An 11,400-nucleotide genomic window follows, 5' to 3' on the forward strand; every position below is an offset into this window, starting at 1 on the left:
TGTCTAAGCAAAATTGCTAGAGACTATTGAATACTGAAAAAGCAAGGAGATTAACGAAACAAAATAGATACGTCAATCGCGTATCTGTAAATGAAAGCACTAAGTATAGAGCTTATCGTAAATTCATCAACGTTGGGTATGAATACAAAAGGCGAATACGCTGGCTGATGAAAATGCGATACGAACGTTATTATCATTTTCGTACGCGCATATATTTGTATCTTTTTTTATAATAGGAACACGCACGAGTGATTGTCACGTTTTTGCCGGATCGCGTTGATACGTTTAAAAACGCAGCCGAGTTTCTGCGCGCGGTTGCACGCAGGTTGATTCGTCTCAAATAACGTCGAGGAAACTGATACAAGTATAAGCACAGCCCTATGAATATCAGATTAGCAAAACTCACGTAATGCCAATTTATGACGTTCGTACAGGCGTTTAAAAATAGTTTACTATTTCATATCGCGGTACGAACGCATGCATTTATTGTAGACGAATAATAAATTTTCGCGGGTAACAGGTTTCCATTAATATTAGACGAGACGGACGCGCGAAGAAAAACCAGTCGACTCGCTCGTAAATACTCGTGATACAATGAGAATCCGCAAGTGGAACATCATCGGCGAATCGATACTCCGATATCTAATCAACGAATTTCCATCATTCGTTTACATTTGTCCATACTTCGATAACGGGTACTTGTATCGTAAATAAAAGTAATCGGACGACGCGTACGTAGACTGACCTACCCCAAATCGAACGGAATGCGCGTCTTCACGAAACGCAACCAGCCGCTTTTTTCCGTTTGAAAATCGATTTCTCGCTCCTGGTACCACGGAAATAAACGACTGATCTCGATAAAATCTGTGAAACACGTAACTTGTCGTTAAAAACTGCTTACGGTAGAAAACTCAGGTTTGACGTCAATTACTTAGGCAAAAAATAAAAATAAAAACAAAATTTACCAGTATTTACTGGAATTAATTATCTACGATCGTCGATGACGGACGATCGTGAAGCCGCATGTGATGGCCGTTCCTCGTAAGGAATTATCTATCCAGATAACACAAATTGAAAATAGACCAACGTAATTTTATATAATCATCCGTCAAACGCGACCAACTACGTATTCGTAGTCGCAGAACGTAAAATAGAATCACGTTGGACGAGTTCGTGATCGCGCATGAAATTTCCTTGAGACCGTAACATATCAAAAACCAGCATCGCGTACCACCTACACCGAGCGGCTATAGCCCGGTTTCTTTCTTTATATATAGTCGCGAACTATGCGGAATCTCGTTAAAACAACGGGTGGAATTGTGTTGGCGGCGTATTTACGCTGCACGGTATGCAAGTAAGTACATACCACATACGGCCGGCGGCCGTTTTATCAACGAGCGGAAAAAAAAATCACTCGGCGGAGGCGAGAACGAGAGGGGAGTGGGAGAAAGAGAAAAAGAGTACGATGATAATGATGCCCGCAGCTAGCCGGGACCACGTGGTGCCGCGCAAGCTATTTACCTTGCAATTACACCCAGGAACAATTAACGATGAGACGATAGTAGCACGTACATACGTTGACGTCAATTGTCGAAGATAACGTGGTGCGGTCTCGCGCGCGCGTTCGCGTGCGCGCTCGGGTTTCGTAACAGTGGTGGTGATGCCCTGGTGGGGGTAGAAACTACGTGCGAGGGTGGAGGTGAGATGGTGGTGGTACAGTTCGCCTAAGAATGGCTGGGAACGTAGACAAGTGAAACTGGTGAGGGTGGTAGTGAGGGACGCAGCGGAGTGCGGTGCCGACGACTCTGACATAGCAGGGGGGTAGCAACATGGCCGTCGGTCAGTCGGTATCGAACCGCCGCATTACGCGAAGCTCCTACGACTCGCTGTGTCGTAGGAACGCCGCCGCTTGAATAAAAAACGAGATTTCGGAATCTCGTGAACGCGAAGGACGACCTCTTACCGATGGCATCGGCTCTCCGACCTTACGCACCCGTCGAGGTCGGCAGTGCCAGCGCGTTACAATCGCATCAGGAACGGTTCCACCGGCTCGCGACGCGGTGTACCCGGTAATTCGAATTTCGGAGCACGGATCGAATGTAAGTAAAGACACCGGAGGCACTTGTCATTGACTCGTTCCACTATATACAGATCGTGCTGCTTTTTGATGTCCCGCTCGTGGGCGTAAACGACGACGTATTCGTTGCAGTTTGCCTTCGCCGTTCTTCGCTCCGGCCTTTTTGTCACCACCGTGCTTTTTTTATTATTCTTTTATCGTCCTATCGAGGACTATCGACGGCTATCGATCCCTGGACCCGTCGATATGCAAGAGGTCGTTGTCGATCTGTGACGTCAGTCGTGACTACCTATTGTACTTGTTGCAGGAAGCTTTTACACTTTTGTAAAGAAGCTTTTTTGCTCGTGCAGACCTCCCTCCGCTTTTAATGTTCCTCCCTTTTCCCCATTTTCCCCGGAATGACGACGCAGGGACTTTGGCTCGTCCGTACGCGACGCGAGCACGACCGCGTGAACGGTTCCATGAACGCTGCAGAATATTCATTATTTCGATCGACGTATCGTAATAAAATACTCTTATTTCGGAAACGCTTTCTCGGTTCGATGTCTACGCACGTGACGGAACTGTACGATGTATTGTAGAATTAGAAGCAGGGGAACTTTATAAATTGTATAATAAGACTATTCTACTGTAAGTAGAATGAGCCGCGTCTGACGCTTCACGGTGCCGTTTCTCCTTCTGCTTTCAGAAATTTCGGATAACTGTACAATACAATTAGAGGAGGAACAATCATCTGAAATTATTCGTCGATAAACAAATTTTTTAATAAATATGGATTCCAGCGTGGGACAAGGGAAGAAACAAATTCGCGTAGGATTTTACGATATCGAAGGCACCATTGGCAAAGGGAACTTTGCGGTGGTAAAATTAGCTAGGCACCGTATTACCAAGACAGAGGTATTTTTCGAAACCGTATGCATTAGCTTTGAAATATTCTTTGATTGACATAGCTCGGCGCTCTTTTTCAGGTGGCTATTAAAATAATCGATAAAACTCAGCTGGATCCTACCAATCTTGAGAAAGTCTACAGAGAGGTGGAAATAATGAAGCAATTGGAACATCCGCACATTGTTAAATTGTATCAAGTGATGGAAACGAAGAATATGATATATATGGTACGCACGAATAAATTTCTTTCGAACGAAAGCTCATTGAAAATTCAAGTCATAGCAAAGGTTTCTGCTTAGGTATGCGAGTACGCAAGTAAGGGTGAGATATTTGACTATATTGCACGATATGGGAGAATGGGAGAACCCAGAGCTCGTGCAACATTTGCTCAAATACTTTCCGCGGTTGAATACTGCCATGCGACCGGTGTAGCGCATCGTGATCTCAAAGCTGAAAACTTACTCTTAGATGCTCAGATGAACGTTAAGATCGCTGACTTCGGTTTTAGTAATAGATTTACTCCTGGCGAGAGACTGAGTACATGGTGCGGTAGTCCGCCCTACGCGGCGCCAGAAGTTTTTAGAGGGAAACACTACGCTGGTCCCGAGATTGATGTGTGGGTAAGCAGTTGACGCGTGCTCATAAAATGATACAACGTATCCGATGGGGATGGCTTAACACGTTACGGCTTCATTTTTGCAGAGTTTAGGCGTTGTACTGTATGTATTAGTATGCGGAGCACTGCCCTTTGACGGATCTACTCTTCAATCTTTAAGAGATCGCGTTCTCAGCGGAAGATTTCGAATTCCATACTTTATGAGCACAGGTATTATCTACGGCCAGTGAGAATTCGAAAAACGTTTGATACAGGATTTCGTGTGATTTGAAAGAACTCCAATTTCTCTCTTAGATTGCGAAAGCTTAATACGTAAGATGTTAGTTTTGGAACCAGCAAAAAGATACACCATTCCACAAATAAAGAGACATCGTTGGATGGCCGGATCTGCGGATACTATTTGTTCAATGATCATAGCGAGACCATCATCGTCCATCCAAGAACCAAACGAACAAATACTGCGACTTATGCATAGTTTAGGCATAGATATCACACGAACTAGAGAGGTATTTTTCAATACGCGATATTAAATTAATAGAATAATACTGAGAGACAGTATTTTAAAACAGCTGTTCCGTATTCCTTTGTTACAGTCACTAAGGAATAGCAGTTACGATCATCACGCTGCTATTTATTTCTTACTGTTAGAAAGATTGAAGCAACATCGTGTCAGCAACACAGCAAACAATGCGTGCTGGCCCGGCGTTACGAGAGCAAAGGATGACAAATTCAAATCAAGGTATATACCCTTCTCATTTCCTTTCGACTTCTTTTTTAGTGATTGTCATTTAGTAATGTACGTGCTACTTCACTTCCAATCCTGCCCGTCGATAGAATTTATCAAGACTCAAATTTTAATCATGCAATTTTTGTTTCCAGCGATAGCTTAGTGGGACGTTGATCTTTATTGACGGTGACGCATGTATTGAAGATTTTGTCAGGACAGGTTGGATTGGAAGCGCTTTGCTGTCACTTTATTTTTGGTAATTCTATAATTTTTATTTCATTGCTTTCTTTTTATTTCGTTTCCAATTTCTTACCATCGAACGCGTGCTTACGCCTTGTTTCTACATTTACGCATTATACGGTTTTCGTTATTTTACGAATTCAATTTAAACATGTACGATCGAGTAAGATGACAGAGCACGTAGGAAAGACAAGAATCCAGTGAAAAGATGTTTTCATAATTGAAAATCATCCATCCGTCGCCACAACAATATTTATCGAACAATCGATGTAATAAAAATTAATTCTGTATTGCGTACGTTTGTTTGTAGAACAAGAGAAGATGCGACTCGAGGGGGAAAAAGATTTAGTTCGACCAGTTCCTCGACTGACGAGGGATGTTGCAGCGCGGAAGGCGATTTGGAGGAAGGTCCAAGCAGCGATGAATTGAGAGAGGCTCAGATTAAACTAGAAGAGCATAGATTAGGCCTAGATCATGACATCAGCCAACGAATTGACAGTCAAATAGTCAATCGGAGATTAAGCGACTACCAACATCATTTTGATACGCCTCTTATGGATTCTATTGATCCTCCTAGTCGAACGCTGTTCATCGCGGGCGGTAGTGGTAGTTCATCGTCCGAACTTTTCGAATCGAGTTTTGACTCTGGCTGCCCGCCGGATTACTCAGCGGCAAATTCATTCACGAGTAGCTTGCCCTCCTGCACGCCTCCGCCACCCATGAGTCCATCGCCGATAACTGGTAGAATATCCAGAGCTTCTCAAGGGCGTAGAGCATCCGACGGTGGACCCAGATTATTATTTTGTCAACAGGGTGGCGGGGACAGGCCGACCAAACAGCGGAGTATTCAAGGTACTAGAACGCAAACAGTCGAATATTCACGATCTCTTAACTTTTAAATATCCTTGATCGTAATCGTCTCCCGTCACTTTTTACTGTACAGATTCCGGGAAAGCTAGAGGCCATTTAGATCTTGTTCATTTGAGACCGCCTTCTACACCACCAGAGAATTCACAGTTCAAAATTCGTGGCGACTCCAGCACACAATTGCAATTGCTGGTGCAGCAGCGAGTGTTGCAACAGAAACGAAACTTATACCATAGACACAGAGGCGGAGGGAGTCCGACCCCGATCGTATCAGCAACCGGGAGCGCAACGATTAGACGGAGCGACCACGTACCGAGACAAGACAGTTATAAGCTAGCTCAAAGAACACAGATCCTACCGCCTTTATCTCAGGGACACGTTGATAGAGACTTTGATAGAGAAAGAAAACGAGATGAAGAAAGATGGAAAAGTCTGCCATCTCGACTGGCAGCCGACTGTCAGTTAGCAGAAAGGACACTGTTGTGGAGCCAACAGGTAATTCTATAGAAATTTCAAAAGATCAATTTGGACTGAACTGTCTGATATGGAAAAGAAAGTAATCGGTTATCGGATCGTAAAACAAAATCAAATAACTCATTGGTGTTTATCCAACGATCGTCATGTCATTGCTCTTTTGAAGATAATTTGAATTGTGCCAAAATTGCGTACACCCTAGATTCGAAATCGAACGTGATAGAAAGAGTAATCGTGTTACTTATTCCTTTCATAATTGTGAACATTGTTGTGAGCGTGTATCATGTTCACAATAATGAATCGATGTAAATATTATTAGTATTGTTTATGACGTTTAGCGAGTTAGCCGTTACTTGTGATACGAGAGCACAATTATTTGTGTTAGATGCAAATAAACAATTATTTTTCTTTAATTTGGCAATTTATTGTTCACTCTGTTTTGCCTTACTTCGTGCATGTAATCAACCCTCGATTGTACGTCTCGATGTACAGTTAACAAAAGACAATCGATTACTGTTTATATCCTAAATAAATATCCGAACGAGATGCGATTCCATTTTGATAACTGTGCAGTACAATTTGAAATAGTTACTTGCCTGTCAAGTATACAATATGAAACAACGACAACACCACGGTATATATGCACCGGTACATGAACTGACAATCACGCAACTCAAGGTACCGTCACAAATTAGCACGAAACTACCCCTAATTGGGCAACCCTCAAACAATACCGTTATACACTTGAAACAAGCTTGGAAAATGCATATAATGTTTGTAGCACCTTTCCCTTATTTGGCTTCCTAGAGTTTTGTTTCATTAACGTGTTGTACAAAAGTATTACTGACAACACGGATGTCACACGCAAAATGTAAATAATTCAAAGGAGAAAATAATATCAGGTGGGCCTCACCGGTGGAGCATCATATTTGCCACCTGGCAGTGTAGGTGGCTTCTTATGGCCCACTGGAAGCAACCCTCATTCGACCATCTTCGAAAACGTTGGGGATCCGATGGAATGAACACCATACCAATCATACCCTGTTGTGTACTTTTAGCGTTGGAGGTTTTGAGTCTGAAAGACTAGAAATGTAGAAAGACGAATACAATAAGCAGTATTGCCTTCCTAGTCTTTCCATATCAGTATTTTTTATTTACATAATTGTGTATTTTATTATATCCGTATTTTCTAAGTATCCAAAGGGAATGTTGTATAAATTTCTTTGTAGACCCGTTTCCTCCGTGGTACTCTAGCTTTCATACGCGAAATCTTTAATTTAAAGAAAAGGAAAAAAGAAAACGGAAGGTACATACTACTAAATGCCAAAGACTCGTTCTTCTTCGTTTTCTCCGGATACGTATGTTCCGAGCATCGTATTTTCCACATATCTTTATACCTTCACACGTGTATCTCAATCACGGGGTAATTACGCATACCACCGTACGTACATTACGAAATGTAACGTTATTGAAAATCTTTGTCATCTAGTAGCATGCCCGCCTGCCTTATTATCTGGCTGATATAATTTATCAGTCAAATATCCAATTATATCATAGACTGATAATTAACAAAGGACAACACCAAACCGAGTTTACATTCATGAGCAAGTGGCATATGTCTTGCTTGACGATGGCTATGTTTAATTCGAAGTACAACGTGTATGCTCGCGCATATTTTAATAATAATTAGCGGGCAGTGCTTTTAACGTGCTTCCTGAATACATTTCAGTAAATTAATACACAATCATAGCAACGTGTACATATTATGTTCACGATGTTTTAATCTAATGCGATTGAAAGTACTAAGACTCATCAATTGAGTTATAAACTCGATAACTTCACCTTTAGAACAAATAAATTAACAATGAAACATTTAATTCTGAATAAAATTTAGGAAACCAACAAATTAAATGGGAGATATGTGTCACAAATAACGATATAATAAATAAGGAAATCACGAGGCGATTATCAATCCGCAGAAATGATTTGAGATGAAGTTTAATAGAATAAGTGCAAGAATTATGCCACTTATGCTTTTTCTATACAATTTATTGAAGAGTGGAGTTACTGAAGAAACGAAATCGCGTTACAGTTTTTTGTTATACGTTTTTATTAATAACGATTCTAACGATGTTGTACAAAAACGAAATGTTTCAACGTTCCACTCTTCATTATGATCGTTATAGCGGTTTAAGGAATAATAATAATAATAATAATAATAATAATAAAACAATAAATAGTGATAAATAGTAGCTGCTGTTGAAGAAGTTAAAAAAGTGCTGCATTCTGTAAAAACGTTTAAAACAATAAAAACTGTTATATATACATATATATATATAATAATAATAATTAAACGAAAACAATGACTGTTCACGTTTCTGATTGTGCATTCTGTATATGTTACCATTTTCTATACGAAATATAAATTGCAATCAATAGTTGATGATAATAAATTTCGCGAAAACGGTAGTACAAAGTTATCATTTCACTCGGAACGAAGGGACAAATTTGTTTTATGAACATTTGCACAATTGTTATTCGAGTGAAAAGGGGAAGTACGTAAACCGATAATAACTTGAAACCATATTTGTACATTTTGATACGAATACAGCACTTTTTAGAGCAAATATATTATTAGATTCTGGTAGTCTAGTCAGTAGAAAGCAATACCGGCCGCGCACAACTGACAACGACTTTAATATTCAGATTTTCCGCCATTTTTTACCCGACAAAAAACAATCAAACTTCGCTCAAAGAGTCTTTTAATAAGTAAAAACAAGTAGCCGTTAAGTTAGCGTAAATCATACGAAATCTTGTTCCGTCATAATTGTCCTGAAAAAGGCATTCCGGAGAAAAAAAATGTAACAGTTTCAAAAGCAACTCAGGAATTGAAAATCAATTTTTTGGCACTGCTATATGTATTTCCATTTGTGTCTTTTTTTAAACGATAGATTCGAACTTGCATGAGATAGGCATCCTTTTTAAATGTGTAATTTACCGTCAAACAACTGCATTTTACCGAGGTACCGTTGAACTTTGCGTCGTTTTTACTAGCGGTAAAAACGCCCACGAATGTTACGCGACATGAAATTATTTGGCGATTAACTATCCAACATGTACATGTACTTTGTAAAGTAATTATTTACCGTCAATCAACGACGTGTTAAAAAGATATCTTATACTAACGTGAAATCGATAATAACGAAGAAGTATCGCAATTGAAAAGTCTGCTTTTGTATTTGCAATCAATTAAATATTTTGTACGAAATTAATATATGATTTTTCTTCAATGGATACGTGATGGTAAATAATTACTGTTCATAAATTGCAAAAATGTTAACAAGTGTATGCATTGTGCGTATGAGCATATTGAATAAAACATGCGAACTATGAACACTAGTCTTTATTTTAAGATAAACCCAGTTACGCTCTGTTTATATCCAGTTTAACAGATTCCTTCAGCAATGTACAAATTATTTTTACTAAACTAATGATCATTATTTAAAAAAGTTTGGGTGGAAGCTTGTCCGGTTGGAACAAATCACAACCAGTTTGCTCAGCTTTAATCCTAGCTTCCTCAGATGTTAGTTTTTCATCTTCGCTAGGATTCAGTGGTTGTCCATCTGAATCTAATTGGCCTGCTTTAAAATCTGTCCTAATTTTTTCAGAATAAACTACATCAAACAAATCTTGAGCAGTAAATTCACGTCTTTCAACATCTGTAGTTCTGTATGAGACATACGGTTTTAAGTGGAAATCTTTCAAGGAAGGAACTACAATCTCAGGTATCATTTCTGGTACATTAACCCATCTATCTTGTACCCACATACCTGTAGCCTTGACTCCTCTTCCTGAAAATTATACAACCACCAATGTTTTTCATATTCATTTCAACAATCTACTTTTGCATCTATGTATAAATAAAGGAATTTAAAAGTACATACTGTCAATAGGAATATCAAAGTTCTTCGGATTTTTGTTTCGTTCCTCTTTGAATTGCCGACTGCCTCGTTTATTGTAAACTTGAATCATTCGAAAATTCCGTTTACCATGGCATACTGACGACGATGAAATCTGCCGAGTGATAACCATGCACGTAGATGCCATTGCTGCATTGTTAAATAAATATTTCGTTATCATTTCACAACTATTCTAACAGGTTACATTCGGTAAAACTTGGTATATACCTGATGCTCGTATCGCAAATGAAAACAATATATTTGAGTAAAGTTATGTTTCGTCACTCGAGAATTATAAATAAATGACAGTTATAATTAGTTATTGAAACTGATTTACTTGGAACTTTATTTTGATTTTACACCACGGTGTTATAATGTATAATAGCCGTAATAGCCATCTAGTGGCATACTGATTAGGCAGTTTCCACCCACATGTATTGAGTCAAGAATGTAGAGAAACCGTAGAAAGAGAGAGGTATGCACCAGAGATGAAAAGGGAGATTGCTCATTTCTTTGTTCTTTTCATCTCTGGTATGCACATGCAGAGAAAGCTATGACATACATACACACATGCTGTCCTTTTCTCACAGCATGGGATTGACCAAAATCTTACTCCTTTGACTTGCTTTGAATTTCAAATCACTTACTGACAAGCATGATTATATAATTAAATAATCCTCCAATTCATCGTTATTAATGCTTATAAGACATGCCGAATAAGTGTTGTATTTTAAATTGTAAAATACCCAAAGATGACCATATACTTTCCAGTAAGGATTTGATATTCAAAGCAAAACGAAAGAGAAAAGATCCGTGGCTAATGCTGCGAGAAAACGACAGCATGTCTGTCAATTGCTGTTTTGTATTTCAGCAGCCTGTTCCCGAAATCTTTTTCAGAAATATGGGATGTACAAATATTTATGTTAAATTATATAACAACAAAAAAAGATAAAAATGAGTTTTTTGCNTTACGTCATGAAGACTTTATTTTTGTTTCTTGTTCTTTCCTTTTATTCAATTTTTTTCTTTCTTTCAATTAATAATTTATGAAATAATCCAATACAAGAATTTTTTTGTTGTTGTTTGCGTGTTGTTATAATTCCCACTTTTCTTTGTCCCCGATTTCGCTCTCAAAAGTATGGCCATCGTAATTATATCTCTGTTACTCTGTTTTTACAGCTTCTTTACTTTCGACTCGACACATGTGGAAATTGCCTTCAGCAGTATATATGTATATGCTCTAACTCTCAGCCCGATTAAACGTATTTCCTACATCGAAATATTTCACAACTGTACATAATAATTAGTGAATTGTAGTCGTGTAGAGATGCATACATATGTGTATGTGTATAGTATATATGTTCTGAGTACGGTGATAGCTTAAGTATTAAAGCGGCGTTTAAACTTTTATATAGAAATAAAATTATATTGTATACAACGGGCACAAAATTGTACAACCAGGCTATAATTTAAAATATATATATATTTTATGTTTAATTGCAAATAATGATCATTGAATTACACTTTATATAATCTTTATATTCGTATTATT

The 11,400-nt window shown here is 38.7% G+C and overlaps 2 protein-coding genes across 2 annotated transcripts; one reads left to right on the forward strand and one right to left on the reverse strand.

The window, feature by feature from the left end:
- The first annotated feature begins 1,802 nt into the window (after positions 1-1,802).
- Positions 1,803-7,184, forward strand: LOC108622968 (serine/threonine-protein kinase SIK2). Its single transcript, XM_018021182.2, has 10 exons — positions 1,803-2,099; positions 2,766-2,974; positions 3,046-3,192; positions 3,265-3,585; positions 3,668-3,791; positions 3,876-4,087; positions 4,175-4,320; positions 4,859-5,400; positions 5,492-5,910; positions 6,792-7,184. The coding sequence occupies exons 2-10, from the start codon at positions 2,849-2,851 to the stop codon at positions 6,909-6,911; spliced, it is 2,157 nt and encodes a 718-aa protein (XP_017876671.1). The 5' UTR covers positions 1,803-2,099; positions 2,766-2,848; the 3' UTR covers positions 6,912-7,184.
- A 2,090-nt stretch (positions 7,185-9,274) lies between these two features.
- On the reverse strand, positions 9,275-10,801 carry mRpL41 (mitochondrial ribosomal protein L41). The gene is made up of 3 exons (XM_018021183.2): positions 10,077-10,801; positions 9,834-9,998; positions 9,275-9,740 (listed from the first exon to the last, which is right to left on the reverse strand). The coding sequence occupies exons 2-3, from the start codon at positions 9,994-9,996 to the stop codon at positions 9,391-9,393; spliced, it is 513 nt and encodes a 170-aa protein (XP_017876672.1). The 5' UTR covers positions 9,997-9,998; positions 10,077-10,801; the 3' UTR covers positions 9,275-9,390.
- Positions 10,802-11,400: the final 599 nt, after the last annotated feature.

The sequence above is a fragment of the Ceratina calcarata genome, unplaced genomic scaffold (genome assembly GCF_001652005.2).
Source record: "Ceratina calcarata isolate Rehan_Ccalc_2016 unplaced genomic scaffold, ASM165200v1 scaffold25, whole genome shotgun sequence".
Classification (NCBI taxonomy): Eukaryota; Metazoa; Arthropoda; class Insecta; order Hymenoptera; family Apidae; genus Ceratina; species Ceratina calcarata.

Coding starts and splice junctions, on each gene's coding strand:
- LOC108622968 (XM_018021182.2), top strand. CDS start 2,849: ATGGATTCCAGCGTGGGACAAGGGAAGAAACAAATTCGCGTAGGATTT. Junction 3,586..3,667: donor GTCCCGAGATTGATGTGTGG/GTAAGCAGTTGA, acceptor TCATTTTTGCAG/AGTTTAGGCGTTGTACTGTA. Junction 4,088..4,174: donor ATATCACACGAACTAGAGAG/GTATTTTTCAAT, acceptor CCTTTGTTACAG/TCACTAAGGAATAGCAGTTA.
- mRpL41 (XM_018021183.2), bottom strand. CDS start 9,996: ATGGCATCTACGTGCATGGTTATCACTCGGCAGATTTCATCGTCGTCA. Junction 9,741..9,833: donor CTTTGATATTCCTATTGACA/GTATGTACTTTT, acceptor TATAATTTTCAG/GAAGAGGAGTCAAGGCTACA.